This window comes from Bos indicus x Bos taurus, chromosome 3, assembly GCF_003369695.1.
Source record: "Bos indicus x Bos taurus breed Angus x Brahman F1 hybrid chromosome 3, Bos_hybrid_MaternalHap_v2.0, whole genome shotgun sequence".
Taxonomy (NCBI): domain Eukaryota; kingdom Metazoa; phylum Chordata; class Mammalia; order Artiodactyla; family Bovidae; genus Bos; species Bos indicus x Bos taurus.
This window is the reverse complement of record NC_040078.1, coordinates 57,411,820-57,437,051: the sequence shown is the minus strand read 5'-3', so window position 1 is coordinate 57,437,051 and position 25,232 is coordinate 57,411,820. Positions and strand designations below refer to the sequence as shown.

Sequence of the window (25,232 nt, the reverse complement as noted above, 5' to 3'; positions counted from 1 at the left end):
TCTCCAACACCACAGTTCAAAAGCATCAATTCTTCGGCGCTCAGCCTTCTTCACAGTCCCAACTCTCACATCCATACATGACCACAGGAAAAACCATAGCCTTGACTAGACAGACCTTTGTTGGCAAAGTAATGTCTCTGCTTTTGAATATGCTGTCTAGGTTGGTCATAACTTTCCTTCCAAGGAGTAAGCATCTTTTAATTTCATGGCTGCAACCACCATCTGCAGTGATTTTGGAGCCCCAAAAAATAAAGTCTGACACTGTTTCCACTGTTTCCCCATCTATTTCCCATGAAGTCATGGGACTGGATGCCATGATCTTAGTTTTCTGAGAGTTGAGCTTTAAGCCAACTTTTTCACTCTCCTCTTTCACTTTCATCAAGACGCTTTTGAGTTCCTCTTCACTTTCTCCCATAAGGGTGGTGTCATCTGCATATCTGAGGTTATTGATATTTCTCCCAGCAATCTTCATTCCAGCTTGTGTTTCTTCCAGTCCAGCGTTTCTCATGATGTACTTTGCATATAAGTTAAATAAGCAGGGTGACAATATACAGCCTTGATGTACTACTTTTCCTATTGGAACCAGTCTGGTGTTCCATGTCCCATTCTAACTGTTGCTTCCTGACCTGCATATAGGTTTCTCAAGAGGCAGATCAGGTGGTCTGGTATTCCATCTCTTGAAGAATTTTCCACAATTTATTGTGATCCACACAGTCAAAGGCTTTGGCATAGTCAATAAAGCAGAAATAGATGTTTTTCTGGAACTCTATTGCTTTTTCCATGAACCAGCGGATGTTGGCAATTTGATAATCTGGTTCCTCTGCCTTTTCTAAAACCAGCTTGAACATCTGGAAGTTCACGGTTCACGTATTGCTCAAGCCTGGCTTGGAGAATTTTGAGCATTGCTTTATAGCATGTGAGATGAGTGCAATTGTGGGGTAGTTTGAGCATTCTTTGGCATTGCCTTTCTTTGGGATTGAAATGAAAACTGACCTTTCCAAGTCCTGTGGCCACTGCTGAGTTTTCCAAATTTGCTGGCATATTGAGTGCAGCACTTTCACAGCATCATCTTTCAGGATTTGAAATAGCTCCACTGAAATTCCATCACCTCCACTAGCTTTGTTCGTAGTGATGCTTTCTAAGGCCCACTTGACTTCACATTCCAGGATGTCTGGCTCTAGGTGAGTGATCACACCATCGTGATTATCTGGGTAGTGAAGATCTTTTTTGTACAGTTCTTCTGTGTATTCTTGCTACCTCTTCTCAATATCTAGTTTAGAGTTCACTAATACATTCAGAATTTGTGTTATACATTTGCCTCCAAGAACTTTAGATTTCTTTTACACAATTACTTTACCCAGAGAATTGATGGTTAGAGTTTATGTTAGTAGATGTCTTTGATCACACAGCATTTTCACTTGTCCTTTTTTCTCTCTAGTAAATTGGAGCATAGAATCCAGGCTCCTTATTTCATACTATAGGCTATGTGCCTGTGCTAGTAAAGGAAGGATTACAGTACCTGGCATAATGTGGCTGACTCAAAGACAATCCTTTTCTTAAAGCAGTGTTTAGAGAAAATATATAAAAAGAGAGGGTTGAACTTTCTCGAGTCATTGTACTGTGTTACTAATGAAATATTATGAAAGAATACCACATCACATTACATTTTAGAGAACGTGATGTTTCAATTTCTATGATTTTTTTGCTTTCTGACTTTCACTGTAGCTTGTTTTTCACAGAAGCTTTTGATTATTAAATGGTACTGCTATACACTCATTGAAATATTAATACATGCTTAAAATCAAGTGTGGTTTGCAGTGAACAACTATCATCACTAATTGACTATAAAGTCAGAAATGATTTTGGACTTTAGGGATTTTGAAAATTGAAATTTTTAGGGTAAAATTTAAAATTTTTGATAATTAGGAAAGGGATCTTTCTTTAAAAAAAAAAAGTCTTGTCCTTCTGATAAAGATACCATCATAATTTGAATGCTGAAGCTCAAATAATTCGGCCACCTGATGAGAAGATCCAACTCATTGGAAAAGACCCTGATACTGGGAAACATTGAAGGCAAAAGAGGGCAACAGAGGGTGAGATAAATAAATAGCATCACTAATTCAATGGATATGAATCTGACCAAACTCTGGGACATAGTGAAGGATAGGGAAGCCCAGCGTGCTGTAGTCCATGGGGTTGCAAAGAGTCCAGCACGACTTAGCGACTAAACAACAGCAACAACAAGATCATAAAATCGTTCTGGGCAAGAACCATGTTATATGCTAAATATATATTTCACATACAGTAGAAGAAAAATATGTGTATCCTCCATAAATATCTTGGATTAATAATTCTCCTTAATTTAGTTGATGTAACATCATTTTCTATAGTTCTTTAAAATGTTTTAGAGGAAATTTGGTGTACTAAATACTGTACTGTTTTATTATTGTAATGTCATACCTTGTGATTAACAATGGAAAAAAAAATCCTTAAGTCCCCACAATGGTAAAAATTAAGGGAAATATGTCTTTTACAGTTGTACGTTTAAATAATAAAATTTAAATTTTTTCAACTTAAATATGTGATGGCATTAGCAATGCTCTTATGTCCCTTTTCCTCCCCCTTATTTTATTTTTTAGCTAGAGTTAAACTAATCCTTAATTTGATTATTATTGAATATTATATAGGAAGGAGAGGTAAGCTATAGGATACAGCTCACCAGAGTGCTATGAACAAAGAAACAAACAAGGAAGCACAGAATACGTTTAGGTAATGTGATAGAAAAATATCAGTTGCTTGAAATCAAGTATTTTACTGAGAGGGTAGCTCATAGTATAATAAGACTATGATTCAAACAGATATGAGATTAAATCCCAACTCTGACATTTTAGGGCAAAACTTTAAACCATTCTCAATTTCTTCACTTAATTTATGATTCTTAACCTATGTAACAATATTTTTTTTTTTTTGAGTACTTGATTCAAAATGCAGAGCAACTGTTTTTCACTCTCAGAAAAAAGCAGGTAAACATCAGAATTTATTATTGGTAGTTAAATACATGGTCCTTCCCATAGAACTACTATTTTCTAAACAGGCCTCCTATAATCAAACTGTCTCACTCATACTTAAGGGTTCCATAAAATCACTCAGTCCCTGGATCAAGAAACAATAGGACCCCCTGTGTTGGTCATCTGTCCGCCATCTTTTTATCTTAGTATCCTTATTGTCAAATTATGTATGTACTTGTTAGTTGTCTTTCTTTGTTAATATTTAAGTTTCCTTAGAGACAAAGCTTGTCAGTTTTCTAGCTGTTGAAACCCATGTGCTTAGAATAATGCCTAGCATATACCTGGGTGTTTAATAAATATTTGTTGGAAGAATGAAAGGAATGAACAAATACAATATTAGATATACCTGCTTACTAAGGAGCTAAGTGGAGAATTTTTTTCTACTGATAGATCATCCTTTATAAATGATGTTGCTTCATCTGGGAAATAACCATGGGAGGCAGATTTCTAATATGTAAAATTTTAAAGTGTACCTTTGGTAGGTCTGTTGCTTAGAATCTTCAGGGATCTATAAAAAACACCAGCATCTCTCTTAAGAATTAGATTGCGTCATTACCTAGCTGACCTTGGGGTCAGGGTTTTGATTTTTGCCAGTGCCTCTACTATCCTCAGTTACAGTGCGCTGCAACTGTACAAGCCTAGGCAATTGCTTTGGAATTACGGTCTGCCCTGCTGTTCTCAGTTCCACGCAGGGGTTGGCTACAGGCCAGTCTTTAAAAGACCTAAAGTTTTACAAAAGCTATTGCAGCTATTTCTAGGCCTTGAATAAGACCTTTAGTGAGGGTGTACCAGAAGTCTAAGAATAACATTCTAAAGGACCTTTGAGCTAAAAATGCTGACTGATAATCAGTTGAAATCTGTATTAGACCAAGAAGGATGCTGAAAGAAACAGATAATAAAATTCAGAAAAATGGAACTACAGAAGATATTTCAAGAAATGAGAGGGGGAAAAAGTGAACATTAAATTTTGTTATACAGAAATGTGTGCTGTGTGCTTAGTCGCTCAGTCAGGTCCAGCTCTGCAACGCCATAGACTGCAGCCCACCAGGCTTCTCTGTCCGTGGGGATTCTCCAGGCAAGAATATTGGAGTGGGTTGCCATGCCCTCCTTCAGGGGATCTTCCCAACCCAGGGATCCAACCCAGACCTCCCACATTGCAGGCACATTCTTTACTGTCTGAGCCACCAGAGAAGAGTCATGACTAATGAGTATAGTGTTAGTGATAGTGATATACTTGTGTTTAGATGGAAAACCACATATTCTAGAGAAAAACAATTCATGATAAACAGCCTGAGTCATTGCTTCTAGTATTTAATTAAAAGTGTCCGGAAGTCTCCATAAAATCTACACAGAAATACTTTTTACCTCTTTGTTATTGTATGGGCATTGCTGCGTTTCCTCAGAAACAAATATACTCAAGATAATAAAAATTGATACGTTGAGTCTATTTAACTACATTTTATGATCTTTAAAAAGATGCCTCGGTAGTATGAATTGGGCTTCTCTGATAGCTCAGTTGGTAAAGAATCCACCTGCAATGCAGGATGTTCCAAATGTTAATCCATAAATCAACTGCTGGAACATATCTTAAGGAAACAAGTTAAATGATAGTTTCTCAGAACATCCCGTAGAAGCCTGTCTAACTAGATGTGGTTAAAATGCCAATGATACAAAGCCACATTAAACATAATCAGATCAGATCAGTCGCTCAGCCGTGTCCGACTCTTTGCAACCCCATGAATCGCAGCACACCAGGCCTCCCTGTCCACCACTAACTCCTGGGGTTCACTCAGACTCACGTCCATCGAGTCAGTGATGCCATCCAGCCATCTCATCCTCTGTCGTCCCCTTCTCCTCCTGCCCCCAATCCCTCCCAGCATCAGAGTCTTTTCCAGTGAGTCAACTCTTCACATGAGGTGGCCAAAGTACTGGAGTTTCAGCTTTAGCATCATTCCTTCCAAAGAAAGCCCAGGGCTGTTCTCCTTCAGAATGGACTGGTTGGATCTCCTTGCAGTCCAAGGCACTCTGAAGAGTCTTCTCCAACACCACAGTTCAAAAGCATCAATTCTTCGGCACTCAGCTTTCTTCACAGTCCAACTCTGACATCCATACATGACCACAGGAAAAACCATAGCCTTGACTAGACAAACCTTTGTTGGCAAAGTAATGTCTCTGCTTGTGACTCTGATATCTAGGTTGGGCATAACTTATCTTCCAAGGAATAAGCATCTTTTAATTTCATGGCTGCAGTCACCATCTGCAGTGGTTTTGGAGCCCAGAAAAACAAAGTCTGACACTGTTTCCACTGTTTCCTCATCTATTTCCCATGAAGTGATGGGGCCAGATGACATGATCATCGTTTTCTGAATGTTGAGCTTTAAGCCAGCTTTTTCTGTCTCCACTTTCACTTTCATCAAGAGGCTTTTTAGTTCCTCTTCACTTTCTGCCATAAGGGTGGTGTCATAATAGCCCTTTTTAAATTCAAAATAATAATTACCAGGCACTGAACAAAGTGATGTACGTACATACCCTTACTTAAATTCTTAAAGCACTTTAAGATATGTATTGTACCTCTTTTACAATGAAAGATACCTGAGGAAAAAAATATTCAAAAGCTCGCTTAGGTCACATAGTTAGCAGTACAGTCAGGATTTGATGGCACCCCACTCCAGCACTCTTGCCTGGAAAATCCCATGGACGGAGGAGCATGGTGGGCTGCAGTCCATGGGGTCACGAAGAGTCGGACACGACTGAGCAACTTCACTTTCATTTTTCACTTTCATGCATTGGAGAAGGAAATGGCAACCCACTCCAGTGTTCTTGCCTGGAGAATCCCAGGGATGGCAGAGCCTGGTGGGCTGCCGTCTATGGGGTCGCACAGAGTCGGACACGACTGAAGTGACTTAGCAGCAGCAGCAGCAGCAGCAGCAGGATTTGAATTCAGATCCAGCTGGCTCAAAAATGTTTACTGGTTATGATTGGTTATCCTACCTTTATATGTAAAAAATATTTATATACTTTATTTATATACAAAATAGTATGGCAAATTTTCTATCATTCACACCATACATTTTAGCAGAACTAAGGATATGTATTAACTATGAGATATGATTATCCTGAGTGCCTTAGGGTTATCATATCCTAAGAGGTATGGATATATTACAAGAGGGGCAAAAAACAGCCTTCATATGCAACAGTTTAAGAACAATTATTTGTATGTCCAGGATTGTTTGGATTTGAGTTTTATTTTTAATTACTGATATAGATTCCTAAAGTGTATTTGGGGTATATTTAATTTTTTTTATTATACAATCAATAACAGTTCACAGAAGAAAAGCTTGGCCAGGCAGAGAAGACAGAATTGGATGCTCACTTAGAGAACCTCCTTAGCAAAGCTGAATGTACCAAAATATGGACAGAAAAAATAATGAAACAAACTGAAGTGTTATTGCAGCCAAATCCAAGTAAGAAACTTTTTACCTTTTGTCTACATTATTGACTAATCTTATTAAAAAATACTGTTAATAGGTTTTTTAATGTGTTTTTTAAGAAGTTTTAATGGCTGTTGGGAAACATTTTCTGGTTATGGCTTTGAGGTCTATGTTATTTTGTATGTGTGTTTTTGGTAAAGAGGGTGATAAACACTTCATTGGGTATCCTCTAAGAAATTGAGAGTTAATGTTTTTAAGGCCTTTGGAGAATCCTATTGAAATTCCAGGCAGCAGCTTTGGAATTTTAAGAGTTATGAAAGCCTGTGAGATAATCTTCCTTCCTCATCCAGGGGAGAACTGCCCCTATATAATTAAGGGAAAATTACATAGAAACTTAAGCAGTTACCAATTATTAATGTTTAAGTTTTATGTTTTTACACAAATTACTCCATTTGATTTTCAGACATCCCCATAAGACTTTTCAGATCACCTAACTCAATAACCTGGCAAATAAGATGCACAATCATTGTTTTAATTGAAACTTACAAGTTAGCATTTTGTTCAATGTAGCATAACTAATTAAAAGTAGAACTTGAACTAGAACCAGGTATATTGACGGGGAGCTTTACAGATCAAAACTAAAGGACAAAATCGACAGCAACAGTTCCTGCCTTCCTTTTCCCTTTCCCCAGTGTTATTGTGACCATGTCGTGAAATGCCATAAACTTTCTTTCAGATACTACCTCCAAGCTTTAAACTTTTTGCTGTTATATAAACCTTAAGCAGTATATTGCTCAGACTCTTTTCGACTCCATGGACTGCCCATTAGGCTCCTCTCTCCGTGGAATTTCCCTGCAAGTATACTGGAGTGGATTGCCATCTCCCTCTCTGGGGCATCTTCCAGACCCAGGGAATGAACTCACATCTCCTGCATTGCAGGTGGATTCTATAATGTGGAGCCACTGGGGAAGCCCAAGCACTATACTAAATACTGTGGCATTTTAATTAAATTGTGGTGACTTTAAAATAGTCCTTTTACTCTTTGAGGCCCATTGTCTTTAGACACTGTGTGTTATATCTTCCTCATTTAAGGCTGCTGCTGCTAAGTTGCGTCAGTCGTGTCCAACTCTGTGCGACCCCATAGACGGCAGCCCACCAGGCTCCGTGGCACCTAAAAAAAACAAAAGAAAGCAGTAGACGTTTTTCCTCTTGTTTTTTGCTCTAGCCATAGTTCCTCCAATATATAGTCTATCCTACAGCATGTTTTTGTGGTTGGCAAATAATGTCACCAACAGTGTTGGAAAGGATGTCAGTAGAAAGAATTACTGTAGCTCACATAATTTTATTTCAGTGTTTAGTAACAGTTGTTTTTGTGTTTTATTTTGTGCTCTCATTATAAAGTTACACAGATTTTAAGTGGTTAGACCGAATCTTTTTTCTGTAAGCCCTGTTATTTTTAGTATATGATTTTCCAGAACCTAGGATTTTTTCAGAAGTGTACATTGCATTATAGTGGAATTGCCTGCATTTCTTGTTAAGATTTTATTAGGACTTTTTGATACCCTAAATGAAATGTTTATTTAAAATACACCAGTTTTTTTTTGAACTGAATGAAATCAACATAGGATTTGGCTTTAAACTTTTGACCAAGTGGGTAAACAGGTGGCAAAGATATGAATCACTTTCACAGTCAGAAAATGAAATTCTGAGATTAGTTAACATTTTCTAAGGGGTTTTGTTTTCAGCTGACTCATTTTGGTTTTAACTAATTTAAAGGTTTTTAAATTCTTACTTAAAAACTCTTCTGATGCTGCACCAGAGTCTACCACAAGTCCAAGTATTGTTCCAACAGCATATTTTGTTTATTAAAATGAACACTTTTGCCAGCTTCTGAAATGTTTCTGTTACTGGTTCAACTTATTTTTGAAATTTTCAGTGCACTGTGTGAAACTTGTGGAGGAATTATGTGAGGTGCTTAGAAGGAACCTATTTAACTTCTTTTGGGATCATAATTTTAATTTATATTTAAGCATTTTTTTCTGGAAACTTTTACTTTCTTATTTGTCTCTGAAATATCTCACTGTGGTAGCAATGTAAATGTGAATTTCTTAAATATGATAACCAAGAGTTTACTCAGATTTTAATGATTTTTTTTTCTTTTCATTTATGATAACTCCTATTACTGCTCTTAACCTTTTGTGTTTTAAACTTATTTTTAATGATAAAATCTTTTGAATGAATACATGCTCAGATATTTATATACTTTAAACATAATTAAATAAAATTAAGCCAAAAAATCATATTGCTGATCTCTGTAGACTATTCTAAGTCTGGACTATTCCACTCCTTAAACTCCCAATATTTAACCTCTAAGAGGGAAATTGAGCATATAAGCAAACTAAAGCACAGTAACAGTGGCAGAAGTATACAACTCTTCAATTTCTCTAGGGACCTTATATCCATATTTTTATAGCTGGAAATCCCTGATTTTAAAATTGTAAACATATATTCAAAAAGTAAAAGTTAGACACTATATGAATGGGTCTAAGGCAGCTTCACTAGATATGAAGTGAGTACCAACCCTTTCTGAAACTTAAAATCCCATAAAATATTTATAATAGTCTTGAAAAATGAAAGTGTTAGTCACTCAGTCATGTTTGACTCTCTGCAACCCTGTGGAACCCGCCAGGCTTCTCTATCCATGGGATTGCCCAGACAAGAATACTGGAGTGGGTTGCCATTTCCTTCTCCAGGGGGTCTTCCTGACCTAGGAATTGAACCCAGGTTTACTGCATTGTAAGCAGATTCTTTACTGTCTGAGCTACCAGGGAAATGCACTTCATTTTAAAATGTTTTTGTGCCAAAATATTTTATCATATTTTTTAAATGTAAGTTTCTTAGAGTTATATAATATTCTAACACGCAAATGAAAAAGTATATATTAAGATACGTACTTGAAAGCATACTAATTTCTTATTTATTTTACAAAGTGATAAATGGCTAGCAGGGGAACAACAGTCTTTCAAATAGCTTTTTGAAATCATTGGTAATTTAAACTTTTTTTCTAGATGCCAGGATAGAAGAATTTGTTTATGAGAAACTGGATAGAAAAGCTCCAAGTCGTATAAACAACCCAGAACTTTTGGGACAATATATGATTGATGCAGGGACTGAGTTTGGCCCTGGAACAGCATATGGTAAGTGAAAGGCAAATGTCTGCTAAGAGATATCTTTACTTTTAGATCTTTACTTACTTAGAGACATCATTAACATTTACCTAGTATTAGTAGAATCAGTTTTAACTTCAAATATTTTGTGTTAAAATTTTAGATGAAGTGATAAACATAACCACCAAATATATACAGTATGACTTAATATATTTAAGCATATATTCTGAGAATTCACATTATCTTTTTAGGTCTAAATAGGTATTCCCATTGAATCTTACAACTCCTTTGTTATACTTCTTGAGATATATTGCAGTTTCTGTTTGTGTCTCCTTGAGTTGATTTTTCTTTTTAAAGCTTTCCTGAGAACTTATTTCTATAATGTGCATGGCACAAACTAAGTGTTTGAACTAGTGCTTTTATTACACAAGTAATGTCAATACCACAAAAATGTTAACAGTGGTTATCTCTGAATGCTTGTTAATACTTCTGCGAGAAATTGGTCTTTATTTGGATTGTGAAATGATAGGTAAATTAAGTGATTTTCTACATACATAGTCCTGATTTATGCATGCATGTGTGCTGAGTCACTTCAGTCATATCTGACTCTGTGCGACCCTATAGACTGTAGCCCACCAGACTCCTCTGTCCATAGAATTCTCCAGATGAGAATACCCCAGTGGGCCGCCAAGCTCTCCTCCAGGGGATCTTCCTGACTCAGGAATCGAACCTGTCTCACGTCTCCTGCATTGGCAGGCAGGTTCTTTACCACTAGCACCTCCTGGGAAAGCCACCTGATTTATAATAGCACATAAATTCTGAGACTAAATGAACCTAGTTTCAGTAGTCCTTATGTCAGAAGGACCTGAGTAATGAATGCTGATAATCCATTAACTAGCTTGTAGATATACAACTTTGAAACTTTTTTACACTGTGTTCTTCAAAATACAGTTCTTTCAGAAGTCTGAAAATGCTTTAAATTTCTATAGTTTTACTTCTAAATTTTAACTGTAAATTTCAGGAAAACTTTATATATTGATCAGATTTGTAATTGCCTTCTTATGCCAAACTCAGTTAGGTGCAGGGGTCATAAAGGTACATGAATGACCCAGCTGTTTCCTTCACCAAGCTGAAGGTCTAGTAGAGCAAAAACATTCAAAAGCCTTCTAAATTTTTTTTCTTTTTTAACCTGCTTAACCTGTTTATACCTCTAATAATTCCACTGAATGTACCCTGATTATTGGAATTGGGCTTTGTGAATCTATTAGTAATTAATAATAGCTAACAATTGAAACGGAGAAGGCAATGGCACCCCACTCCAGTACTCTTGCCTGGAAAATCCCATGGACGGAGGAGCATGGTAGGCTGCAGTCCATGGGGTCACGAAGAGTCGGACACGACTGAGCAACTTCACTTTCATTTTTCACTTTCACGCATTGGAGAAGGAAATGGCAACCCACTCCAGTGTTCTTGCCTGGAGAATCCCAGGGATGGCAGAGCCTGGTGGGCTGCCATCTATGGAGTCGCACAGAGTTGGACACAACTGAAGCAACTTAGCAGCAGCAGCAGCAATTGAATACTCCAGGAATTGGGCTAAGCACTGTATAAATATTATTTTAGTAAATCCTCACTTAAATCCTACTTGTAAATTTTGTTATCTCTGTGTAAGAACAAGGAAACTGAATCTTAGACAGGTTACATAGTTCATCTATGATCACACAGAGCTAGTAATTCAAATGTAGATCTATATCCAGAAATTGAGCTCTTAACTACAAGTTATATTATTACCTTCCTTACAAATTAGATCTTATGTCATCCGAACATAAAGGAATTAAGATCCACAGAACTAAAGCTTATTAGAGGTAGATGAGTCCTACTTCCAGTTAGAACCTATCTTGAGGTTCTCTTTTTCTCTATTTTCCACTGAATTTGTCCTATTTAAATACTAGGTGGTGTGTGCTGCTGAACAGATTTTTTTTTTTAACTTAAGATACAAATGTATACTATTATTTATAGACACTTGAAATAAGTACATAAATATAGGAACAGAAGAATTTTTACCTGGTCTACTTATTAACATATTTTAAGAATTATACTTTTATAAGCATATCTGTACTATTTGAGCTTTGACTATAAATATTTTTAAGTGTATCTGTCCTCTTTTGTCCCGTTGGTAGAGTTAGTACAATTAACTATGATATGATAAAGAATTTATCTTTGTCATTTTCACTTACATATTTATAATCTTAAATTTACTTTCAAAATAAAACTATCTTTTATGTATGTGTGTGTTCAGTCGCTCAGTCATGTCTGACTCTTTGTGACCCCATGAACTGTAGCCCACCAGACTCCTTCTGTCCATGGAATTTTCCAGGCAAGAATCATGGAGCAGGTTGCCATTTCCTACTCCAGTGGATCTTCCTGACCCAGAGTTTGAACACGCATCTCTTACATCCCCTGTACTGGCAGGTGGATGCTTTACCACTGCATCACCTGGGAAGCCCAAAACTATCTTACCTACAATTAATTTTATTTGATTTTTACTTGAGTAAACAAGTAACAACTAACTTTAAGGCAGATCAAATAGCTAATTTATCTTAACATGATTTTCTGACATTACCAGACAGTGTTTTAAAAAAAAAAAAACAAAAAACTTTTTCCGTTGCAGGTAACGCCCTTATTAAATGTGGAGAAACACAAAAACGAATTGGAACAGCAGACAGAGAGCTGATTCAAACTTCAGCCTTAAATTTTCTCACTCCGTTAAGAAACTTTATAGAAGGCGATTACAAAACAATTGCTGTGAGTTGGAAAATGTTCATTTTTTTAGTAAAACAATTTAGGTATATACTTACAGGTTAAAAACTTGTCGTTTTTAATGAGCAGTTGCACTGTTAATGACTTTGTAGATATAGCAGATTAGAAGAATTAAATAATCAGAAGAACTAAACAGTGTAGCAAGATGTATAATGCAACAGAATACAAAACTAACCAAAATAGAGGATTATTAATGATACAGACTCCACTTCTATGTCCCTGTAGTGTTATTGAGATGTCTTTACATCCATTTTTGTTCATTATCAGCCCTGAAATCTATATACAAATTCCTGGAATGATTATTAAAATGTGGCACAAATTATTGTCATAGTATAGCCATACATTTAAACTAGAAGCCAGAATCATAATGACTAGAAGCTATATTTCTGGCTATTAGACTTCCTGTCTTTTTGTATCCGTAGAAGTCTATTATCTTCTTTTAACACAGGTGTGTTTTATTTCTTAAATATAAGAAAAAAAAATCACTTCCCAAACCTAATCTATTAGTCTACTATTTTTTTAGTTTAAGTTGTGTTTTAAATGATGGGGAGTAGTGTCCTAGGTGAATATTTTTTCCCAAGATTTTTATTGTAAATACTCCTTCAAACTTAATTTTCATATTTCTTATTATAGAAACTTAGTATGTTTACATTGAATCTGTGTATAAAAAGTGTTTGGCCTGAAACAAAGGAAAAATCACAAAGATGAAATATGATTGAAAAGCTATTATATTATCAACAGGATGAAATTTGATATGTGGAATCTAAGAATTAACAAAGCAAACAGTAAGATCTTATAAACTAGTATATTATGAAGAAGCTTAACATTCCCCTGAGGAATTCTAAGATACCATACTAACATTTATTCATGGTTCATTCTAAATAAATGTGAAATTCTGTTTTCGGAGTAGCAGAGTTGCTTGTGGTGCTGCAGCACGGGGTTGCAAGGAGCCTTGCCCTAGGGCCTCTACCTTCTTCACCTTAGGTACTTCCTAGATTATCTGTAACAGGCTGAAACAGTTTCTCAAGCTGAGCACTACTAACATTTTAGTTCAAGTAATTCTTTGTTGTAAGAACTGTACTACGTTGTAAGATATGTAGCTGTGTCTCTGGCTTCTACCCAGTGGATGCCAGTAACATCCGTCCCCAAATTATGACAACCAAGAAGATACTGCCAGGCATTCCTCAACAAAGAGCAAAATCACAGAATATTAAAACTAATATTCCTTTGTTTCTACCATCACCTGCCATCTTTCCCAGATCTAGAATGTCTCTATCGTTTTTAAATTGCAGATAGTGAGAAAATGGAGTCTGACACCTGAAAGGTCACTTAATGGCTAATTTTGTAATCATAGATGTTTGTTCATCAGATGATTGTTTAATGGGAGAATAGTACTTTAAATGTGTGTGCTCTTAGTGGATTTTTAACATCATTAGGCTTTATTTTCTTTCCTATATTTATAGAAAGAGAGGAAACTATTACAAAATAAGAGACTGGATTTGGATGCTGCAAAAACAAGACTAAAAAAAGCAAAAGCTGCGGAAACTAGAGCATCAGTAAGTACTGTTTTGTTTTTAAATAAAAAAACATTTTAGGTTAATAACTTTTAAGTCTTGTAGAAGATTTCATTTATATATTATGCAAGTTACAGTCTATCATTAAGACTAGAATAGGACTTTAGGATATTATTTTTGTATTTTTTAAACTTTTCAGGACTTTTCAGGACTTAATACATTAAATCAGTGACAATAATCATATTAAGAGATGTCAGTATTCTTACTTTAGCAATCCACTTATTGCTAAAAAAAATAAAAATTATAAGAGCTTCTAAAAAGCTGTGTCATATTTTGCAGATAACCTCAATGGTAATGGAAAATAAGTCTTTTGGAGATAGATTTATTTGAAAGAGAAAAATAGATAGTAATTAAGATGAGAATGAGTCAAGTTTGAGAATGCTTATGTGTACCTTAAAAATTAGATATGACTGCCTTTCCACATGTGATTCAAACTGACTAAAGGAATTGTCACCAAGAATAGTTCCAAAAACATTCAGACGGTGGCAGCATGGACTCCCAGGTGGCTGATTTGAAGGAGAGGAATCCCATTTAGATAAATAAGTTCTGGTATATTTTTTATAAAACCAACTTCTGAGTGGTCTTTTAGGATTGAATGGATATATGATAAATAAAGTAGTTCAGTGATTTTATATATATATGTGAAGATATATAAGTAGATATATATGTAAAACTTTCTTTAAAGATTTTATTTATAAAGCCTCTAATTTAATATAGCTTAAGTCTCTTCCAAAGTTCAGAGAGATTAATCAGACTTGAATTAGAGCACAGTATAAACAAGTTTGAATTTATTAGATGAAGCTAACAAGTTCATTCTTAACAAGCAAAGGGATATGTTTTGTTAAGAGACGTGACATTCCCACCGCCTTCTGTTCCCAACTCACTACCACTACTGTCATCAAGAGTCACTGCCTTAGGAGCATATTACCAAGGTGCTGGTGGAAGTCTGTTGTGGCTCTCTTATTGTGGAAAAGACTTGGTTTAGAGTGAAATTTAAAACTAGTGACTTGGTGTTGGAGAATGATATCTTACGAGATTTACCCCAGCAGTTTGTATGAGCAGAATAAATTATTTTCTTCTAGACAGTTGCCCTTTAAAGATTCTTAATTAGCTACTGCTGGAGAATTATCTTTGACAAGACATTGATTTCAAAATCACTGGCTAGTTCACCTCAGAATTACAGGACCTCATCATAAAGAATAGCCTAACTTCCCTGAACAAGCTTTTTGCAGATCAGAACTTTAAATACCAGAGATGGCAAGAGACTCTAAAATAGGATATTAATCTCTAAAGTTGCTAATAATAAACTTAGTAAAATATGAATTGGTTTTTAAGATACTAATTTCATAATCAGAAAAAACATTAAATAAGGATTTTTGGGAATTAAATGTTTGAACAGAATATCTTTATTTGAAATGCCTTTATGTGCCTAGTGATGATGGAAAAACTATTGTCAAATGTCAGCACAAAACTTTCTTTAACAAGCACCATTACAAGATAACAGTAGTCTACTTTTTACTTGGAAAAGTTCCAGAAAATCATTGTTTCAACAGTACACAAGGTCCTATGACTACTCTAAATTATTTTACCACTGTTAGTAAAATTTATATTTCCTCTTGATATAACCAGAAAAGATGTTGATAATATCTCTCTGCATTGTATTGTTGAGAAAAAAATTTTTTCGGAGAATTTACATTTAAAAATAAGATTATACAAATGACTTTTTCAACAATTTCATTTGTACACAGCTTTTCTAGAATTTATATAATACATGAAACAAAATTTAACTGTAGCTAAATATTAAAAATATTAGTCTAGACAAAAATTCCTATTTCCTGATTTTAGTTGTATTCTTTCCCTCTAGATAACCAACTTGCTTTTCTTCAAACTTTATTAGCAGTAAGTCTGAAATACTTTGGAAAGGAAAAGTCCTCTTAGTTTGTTATCACATAAAGCCTTGAGGCATGCCTGTATTTTGTGATCTATTTTTTTCCTTTCCCTGTATTTCTCTTCCCTTTACTTGAAGAATAGAGAAAAAAATGAAACCACTAGGAGTTTGTTTTGCCTTTTTTTTTTTACTTTTCCTTTGACACATTTCATGCTTCCTAGTTGGTGGCTGGGGCAGTTACTCTAACCTTAGACTTTCTTTGATTTTACTTCCTTGTATAAATTTCCTCAGATTGTTTTGTGACCAGTTTCTCTGTAAGTAAGGTTTGAGACCTGTGAATATCAGCACTATTTAAAAAATTTGTTTCCCAGTTTCTTGTGACCTATTTTTAAATTCTAGATTTACTTAATGCTAATTTTGTGCAAGTTGCTTTGCTGAGAAGGAGTTAGTATATAAACGCTGCAAAATCTCTGCTGCCCTCAGTTTTACAATCTAGCATAGTAGATTGAATTTTTTGGTGATTTAGCCTTATTAGTAAAATATTTACACCTGTATTCAATATTGTGACCTTACTAACCTATTTTATTAGTTAATATGTTGAAGAATGGTAAAGCAATATCAAAGACATTTCTCAAAAATACACCAATGAGCAGAAAAGAGAAAACCTCCCTGAATATTTTACAGTGAAAACAAGTACAGCTTTGAAAATAGTATAAAGAGGAGCAAAAACAAATAACTTCTGCGTCTAAGTTATAAGGCACTGACATTACTAACCTAATCTTAGTCTGTATAAGCTTTTTAAAAAATCATTTTAGAGTATCGTTAATGGAAAGAAAAAAATCATCTGGTTTCAAAGCTCTCTGATATTGAGAGGTTTAGACGTCTGTCTGCTACTTTCGGGTATCCAAACATGATGGAAAATACATTATCACTAACATAATATAGCAAATATGTCCCTCTGTCCATCTAACCATTTCCACAGCAGTCTAGTTCACTTCATTCGCTTAGTCGTGTCCAACTCTTTGCAACCCCATGGACCGCAGCACACCAGGCTTCCCTGTCCATCACCAACTCCCAGAGCTTGCTCAGACTCATGACCATCAAGTCGGTGATGCCATCCAACCATCTTATCCTCTCTCGTCCCCTTCTCCTCCCTCCTTCAACCTTTCCCAGCATCAGGGTCTTTTCCAATGAGTCAGTTCTTCACATCAGGTGACTAAAGTAGTGGAGCTTCAGCTTTAGCATCAGTCCTTCCCATGAACATTCAGGGCTGATTCCTTTAGCTAAGATTGACTGGTTTGATCTCCTTGAAGTCTAAGGACTCTCAAGAGTCTTCTCCAACACCACAGTTGAAAAGCATGAATTCCACAATTTCTACAGAAGTCTGTGCCTTTAATCTAAAAACCAAGTGAATTTATAGAACCATCATATAATCTTAATTTTAATGTACACATATTAGAATTTAAAGTTTTAAAAATACAAGGATTGACTTGCCTTTCGTATTTCTTCAGGGTATGCCAAGACCTGGCTGAGGCTGATTGAAAGAGAACGTGGTTGAAGGCATCATACACTAATAAAATAGGAATGATCTTTGAATAGGGAAATTGTGGGCAGACAGAAGGACTTTCATAGGTGAAAATTTGATAAAACTTTAGGTGATTGTGGCAGTTTTTAAAGTAATGCATCTTCCCCAAATAATTCCAATTTAAAATCAAGCATCAGCCATGTTTTTTTTATCTTTGAAGACTTGAATCTTTTGAAAAAAATTGAATAAGTATCATAATATGAAAGTATGTGTTCTAATTGCCAAATCCAGCTATACCAAATTCAGATTTTAGAGTCTGAATTTATACATAAATATATAGTGCCTTTTATTACACAATAAAAGATGTTAATTTTATGTTAATTGACATAGATATTAAAAGATATTAATTGACAAAACAAAATTTACTTAGTTGGATTTTTTTTTTAAGTAGAAGACCATCTTATCAGCTCTTAATACTTGTTTGTATGTTGTGCAGAAGTAACTTGTTTCACTTTGTTCACTGGTGTAATGTGTTCTTTGTCTCTTACCTATGCACTTAAGCAACTAAACTCAGCACGCCTTGAAGGAGATAACATTATGGTAAATTTCTCTTACATGCTCAACCTCCTGCATGTAAAATGGCTGAAGGTTTGTTGGCCTACTGTGTTTTCTACATCTTGAATAAAGTGCCTTCTCTTGCTATTATCTACATGTAAAAGTCTAAAGTAGTTGAAGCTGTGCATTCATTAGTCTAACAAAAAATACAGAGAATGCTAGCTGAAGTAATACTGGAACTTGAAGAACAGAAATTATGTGTTCTAGTTGACAAATTCAGCTACACCAAATTCAGATTCTCGAGTCTGAATTTATACATAAATATATATTGCCTTTTATATACAATAAAAGATGTTAATTTTTTATGTTGACTGACAGATATTCAAAGATATTAATTGACAAAGAAAATTAACAAAATTTACTTGACTTAGAGAAAAGTATAAGGTATACAAATTTACTTTGCTTCACAGTACCTTCAGTGTTTACTTTAATTTTCACCCAAACTCAACACAGAATTAATTTCTTCTTTGTAATTGCAGGCCAAAACAAACCCTAGTAGTTTATGTATTTCTGTAGTGTTGAGGACTGTGCAAGCAAGCTCAGTCACTTCAGTTGTGTCTAACTCTCTGTGACACCATGGACTGTAGCCTGCTGTCCATGGGATTCTCCAGGCAAGAGCACTGGAGTGGTGGGTTGCCATTTCCTCCTCCAGGGGATCTTTCTGACCCAGGGATCAAACACATGTCTCCTGCAGATCCTGCATTGCAGGAAGATTCTTAACTGCTGAGCCATGTGTTAATTCACTTAGGAGAGTTGCTGAATAGTGATAGCTTTGAATTAGTAATGAGAATTATTCTATAGTATCCTGTATATTTTATTGAGCTTGATTTGAGGAAATTTTTGAGATGTTAAGCATATTTAATTTTTTAGCAAGATAGAAATTAGTAAAATCTAAACATTGTCCCCAAACTCATAAATGTTAGCCAGTAAAGATTTATAGGTACAGTGTTTGTCATAATACTCCTGACTGTATTACTGCCATAGAAGTAGATGGAATCCACTGTTAAGTAGTAAATAATTGGCAGTTTTTATTTGTTAAATCAGTTGACTACTTTTATTTCATGAGCACTGTACTAAAAGGAGGGGGGAAAACGTGTAATAGAAAAGATTATTATACAGAATATGTAAAATGCATTTGTTTTTTAAACTACTCCAATTATTGAAGCCCTGGCTAAATTAGGGCTTTCCTTAGATAGCAAGAGAATGCATTCATTTATTTCCATTGTCCTATTTATATGTAGATAAATGAGAAGTATGAGACTGTTTCACTCATTGGTACTTTAGTATATAAGTCATTTTAAACATTTTAAATCCTGCTGAACAGTTATCAAGACTTTGTTTCATTTATTAGGCATTTGTTTTACTACTTGTGTCACCTACTTATAAGATATGTTTAACTCTGGTAACTTTAAGTTCATCATATCTCAAGTTTATTTTGCCTCCCCTCATGGCTCTATCAACATTTTGTGTCCATTTATCCTTGCTTTATTTTAACTTCCTAAAATTGCAGAATTTTGAACCTAAGTGAGAAATTAGAAATCATATACTCTAAATGTCTCATTTTACTGATGAGAATACTAGAACTGAGAGGTGTTAAATATTCCCAGTTTTGGAAACCTGTTATTAATTTAGAATTAGTATAAGACTCAAACATCAGTACTATTAAACATAGAAGGCATACTTTCACAGTATATTAAGCTTTATTGATTTAACTATTACTGTTTAATCTGTTAATGTGACTCTGGAAAAAGTATGCCACGTGAATTAAAATATTTACATTTTTCTATACTAAGCTGTAGAAAATGTTAAATTCCAACTTTCTTTCATGCTCTATATTTTTCTCAATTTTTAATGCTGGCTAGATTTGGGCAGAGGAAGTGACAAAAGTAAGTAAATTATTAAACTACAGAATTATGAAACAAGAGTTTAAATGTCATTCTTTCAGTAAATCTATATTGGGCAACAACTATGGGGCCAATCACAGTCTTTGTTAGTATTGTCTTATAAAATCTGAAAATTATTATGGAAAGCTCAGATCTGTTTGGCCGGAGCAGTATAACAGTGCTTCAGAGATGTTGTTTGTATACACACTCTGATAAATATGAGGAGTCTGTTATATTAAGTGTAATCCTTACAGTGCCTTGCCAGAAGACAGTTCGTAAATACTTGGTTTATTCATATGATAATTTTGTGAATTATAGTTAACACTATGTCTGTATCTTAAGAGAAGTGAATATATCATGTCACACAAATGAATTTTCAAGGTAACTGAAGCTTGTTTTCTCCAGCTCCAAAGCTAATTTTTCTGTCATTCTAGTTGAAAATATTCATAAAAAATTAAATACAGGTTAAAATATATTTAACTTTGCTTACAGTTAGGCTTATTATTATGAACATGCTTTATGTACTGTGCAACAATTGTATTCTTTGTTTTTGAAGTATGTTGTCTCCTCCCTCATTGTCATACTGTCACTTTTAAAAGTGACACTGTCTGTCCCTCAGTGTCAAACAGTGTGACACTGTCATACTGTCCATATTACCATTACTGCCCATCTCTCTACTTCTGCTACCATTTCTAATCTCTTGGTTAGGAAAGCAAATAAGCTAGTTTAAGGAATAAAATTATGACTCGTGCAGATTTATTTCAGGTGCTATTTGAGGTCTTCAGAAGCATTTTTCATTTACTTCTCATGTTTAGAATCTGACCTTGAGATGAGGACAGTCCTGGGGATAGAGCCCGGGTGTTAATTGGACCTCTGACTATTTAATAGTTTTATAAACTTAAACTTATTTTCTGACTTTATAGGATTGCTGACTATGCAGTCTTGTTTCAGGCATAGGTTATGGAGCATGACTTGGAAATCCAGTGTGGAATTCTTGACTAATGCCCATGCTCTCACTCCCTTTCATGGAATCCATTCATCAGCTTAGTTATGGTTACACCCTGGCCTCTCACCTCTTCCTGAACCTCTAGCATGAAAAGAGGACAGAATAACGTGGAAGAGAAAGTAGTTTGGTCAAGAAAGGGTCTCTTCCACTTTGATTAGCATACAGGTACATCAAAAAATTTTTACGGATTTGATCTTGCAGTCTCTACAAATTTGGGAAATGGCTGATATAATATCAAGAAATTCATGAAACAAATATTTACATTATTATGCTCGTATATGTTTAAAAAGTTTAAAATAACATCAAAATGAATTTCCAAAAATATTATCATTCTCACTTCTGTCATTTTTATAATTTAAAAATGTATAATTTTAAAACTTCATATTTCTGGAATATATTAAGGTTTAAGCCCCTAGAAAAAGTACATAATACTAACCAGGATTTCATAGCAAATGCCTTAGAAGCTTGACCAGAATTTCTGGCTTAAAATAATTAACCCAGTCCTGATATAAAAAACCAACACATTCTTGGCCCTATTTCCAATTTATATCCTAAAAGAACTCTCTTTACTTCTCTCACCCAAGCTATGCTTTAGATCAGTTAGTCCAGTAACAGTAATTCTAAGCAGTAGAAGATCTTTTCCGTAGAACTCTATCCTAATTATAAAATTAAGTTGGAGAATGAGATCCTCCGGAGGACAGAATAAAAACTCTCAACTCATTGTCTTTGTCTAAACCCTTTTTCTGTGTCTTTTAATATGGATTATTTTCTTCCTAAGTAAATTGTTTGTGCTGAACCTAATTTCACTTACCTCAGCCTCTCCAATTAATTATTATAATCAATTAACATTTGTCAGAAGTAGAGATGGTTTGGGACATTAGACTGTTTGCAGCTACCCTAAACATACACTTGTTCAAGCAACTTGTTCAAGAAACACGATTTGTTTCCTTCCTGTCATTTACCTTTTCTAAAATATAAAGTGTAGATTGTACAGAAGAATGACTTCCTAGGCTTTATAACATGGTGCTTTATTCACAAATAATTATATTTTGTTAAAACATAGACTGATTCTTTGTCCTTACTAAGATCATTTCATATTTTTTATTCAGTAGTTTTTAGCTTTAAAACATCATTTCCATTTCAGACTCAAGCTTCCTAATCACTTTTAATCTACTACCTAGCTTACTTACTTACACCTTGTACAGAAACATTACCATTGAGTAGACTTTCCTGCCATTTCTACTAAAGGCTGTCAGATTGTACTTTCACAGTCAAACCTATGTGGAATAAGCCTCATTTATTTCTGAAGTACATTTATTTTTTTGTTTGCTTTGAATCTATATGTCAAAACCTCTCAACCAAGTAGAAAAGTAAATGGTGCAAATGTAACACTGAAGTAATTGGTTTTCCTTAACACTTCTTTTAGGAAGAACATTGACTTTTTTATTCCCCTGTGACATTTTTCTGCTACATACTGGAAGCTTATTACTTCAGCCCTGTTATCAGAGTACCGTGTATTCTGGTTTTGGTCAAGTAAATTTAATTTTAACTCAACTTACTGAATACTTCAAGCTTATTTCCATAAGTCTCCTCTAGTGGTCAAGTCTTAGTCCTCTCTGCCATGTCTTTTGGCAATGGGATAAGAATGATTGCAGCAACTGATATCTCTTTTGCAGCTACCTCCTTGTTGACTGGGTTAAATATTGCCACCAAAGAGGGTAAAGGAGAGGGTGTGAAAGGGAAAGAATTCGCACCTTGTTTTTATCCTTACTACAGTCTTGGAAAATACTGTAATTATTTGGTTAGGGGGGGTAAGCAATTTATCCTGGAGAGGTAGTAGAAAATATTATAATGATATTATCACCAGTGCTAATTCCCCATGGGGAATAAGCTAACTATTTTGAATGATCTATAAGATTTTATTTTTTCCTCTTCACTCTCATTACCGACCAACTCTGACTAAAGATTTGTGAGGATATTTTTTTACCAGTACTTACTGTTTTTAGATTTTATTTTTTTTAAGTGACTTGTTTTGTCCCAGCACTAAACCAATCAGTTCAGTTCAGTCGCTCAGTCGTGTCTGACTTTTTGTGACCCCATGAATTGCAGCACGCCAGGCCTCCCTGTCCATCACAATCTCCCGGAGTTCACTCAGACTCACATCCATCCAGTCAGTGATGCTATCCAGCCATCTCATCCTCTGTCATCCCCTTCTCCTCCTGCCCCCAATCGCTCACAGCATCAGAGTCTTTTCCAATGAGTCAGCTCTTCACATGAGGTGGCCAAAGTACTGGAGTTTCAGCCTCAGCATCATTCCTTCCAAAGAACACCCAGGACTGATCTCCTCTAGAAAGGACTGGTTGGATCTCCTTGCAGTCCAAGGGACTCTCAAGAGTCTTCTCCAACACCACAGTCCAAAAGCATCAATTCTTCGGCGCTCAGCCTTCTTCACAGTCCAACTCTCGCATCCATACATGACTACTGGAAAAACCATAGCCTTGACTAGATGGACCTTTGTTGGCAATATAATGTCTCTGCTTTTGAATATGCTATCTAGGTTGGTCATAACTTTTCTTCCAAGGAGTAAGCGTCTTTTCATGGCTGCAGCACCATCTGCAGTGTTTTGGAGCCCAAAAAATAAAGTCTGACACTGTTTCCACTATTTCCCCGTCTATTTCCCATGAAGTCATGGGACCAGATGCCATAATCTTCATTTTCTGAATGTTGAGCTTTAAGCCAACTTTTTCACTCTCCTCTTTCACTTTAATCAGGAGGCTTTTTAGTTCCTCCTCACTTTCTGACATAAGGGTGGTGTCATCTGCATATCTGAGGTTATTGATATTTCTCCCGGCAATCTTGATTCCAGCTTGTGCTTCTTCCAGCCCAGCGTTTCTCATGATGTACTCTGCATAGAAGTTAAATAAGCAGGGTGACAATATACAGCCTTGACGTCCTCCTTTTCCTATTTGGAACCAGTCTGTTGTTCCATGTCCAGTTCTAACTGTTGCTTCCTGACCTGCATATAGGTTTCTCAAGAGGCAGATCAGGTGGTCTGGTATTCCCATCTCTTTCAGAATTTTCCACAGTTTATTGTGATCCACACAGTCAAAGGCTTTGTCATAGTCAGTAAAGCAGAAATAGATGTTTTTCTGGAACTCTCTTGCTTTTTCTATGATCCATCGGATGTTGGCAATTTGATCTCTGGTTCCTCTGCCTTTTCTAAAACCAGCTTGAACATCTGGAAGTTCACGGTTCAAGTACTGCTGAAGCCTGGCTTGGAGAATTTTGAGCATTACTTTACTAGCGTGTGAGATGAGTGCAATTGTGCGGTAGTTTAAGCATTCTTTGGCATTGCCTTTCTTTGGGATTGGAATGAAAACTGACCTTTTCCAGTCCTGTGGCCACTGCTGAGTTTTCCAAATTTGCTGGCATATTGAGTGTAGCACTTTCACAGCATCATCTTCCAGGATTTGAAAGAGCTCAACTGGACTTCCATCACCTCCACTAGCTTTGTTCGTAGTAATACTTTCTAAGGCCCACTTGACTTCACATTCCAGAATGTCTGGCTCTAGGTGAGTGATCATACCATCGTGATTATCTTGGTCGTGAAGATCTTTTTTGTACAGTTCTTCTGTGTTTTCTTGCCACCTCTTCTTAATATCTTCTGCTTCTGTTAGGTCCATACCATTTCTGTCCTTTATCGAGCCCATCTTTGCATGAAATGTTCCCTCGGTATCTCTAATTTTCTTGAAGAGATCTCTAGTCTTTCCCATTCTGTTGTTTTCCTCTATTTCTTTGCATTGATTGCTGAGGAAGGCTTTCTTATCTCTTCTTGCTGTTCTTTGGAACTCTGCATTCAGATGCTTATATCTTTTCTTTTCTCCTTTGCTTTTCGCTTCTCTTTTCACAGCTATTTGTAAGGCCTCCTCAGACAGCCATTTTGCTTTTTTGCATTTCTTTTCCATGGGGATGGTCTTGATCCTGTCTCCTGTACAGTGTCACAAACCTCATTCCATAGTTCATCAGGCACTCTATCTATCAGATGTAGTCCCTGAAATCTATTTCTCACTTCCACTGTATAATCATAAGGGATTTGATTTAGGTGATAACCTGAATGGTCTAGTGGTTTTCCCTACTTTCTTCAATTTAAGTCTGAATTTGGCCATAAGGAGTTCATGATCTGAGCCACAGTCAGCTCCCAGTCTTGTTTTTGCTGACTGTATAGAGCTTCTCCATCTTTGGCTGCAAAGAATATAAC

The 25,232-nt window shown here is 35.5% G+C and overlaps 1 protein-coding gene across 3 annotated transcripts in view; it reads left to right on the top strand.

The window, feature by feature from the left end:
• Positions 1-25,232, top strand: part of SH3GLB1 (SH3 domain containing GRB2 like, endophilin B1) — a 49,866-nt gene that overhangs the window by 5,598 nt on the left and 19,036 nt on the right. The window contains exons 2-7 of one of the 3 annotated variants that reach the window (XM_027536661.1): positions 6,391-6,532; positions 9,568-9,696; positions 12,335-12,468; positions 13,947-14,039; positions 18,032-18,070; positions 19,948-19,971. In XM_027536661.1, coding sequence (XP_027392462.1) covers positions 6,391-6,532; positions 9,568-9,696; positions 12,335-12,468; positions 13,947-14,039; positions 18,032-18,070; positions 19,948-19,971 — 561 coding nt within the window. Of the gene's footprint in view, positions 1-6,390; positions 6,533-9,567; positions 9,697-12,334; positions 12,469-13,946; positions 14,040-18,031; positions 18,119-19,947; positions 19,972-25,232 lie in introns of all 3 variants that reach the window. The other 2 variants (XM_027536660.1, XM_027536662.1) reach the window with 2 other exon arrangements.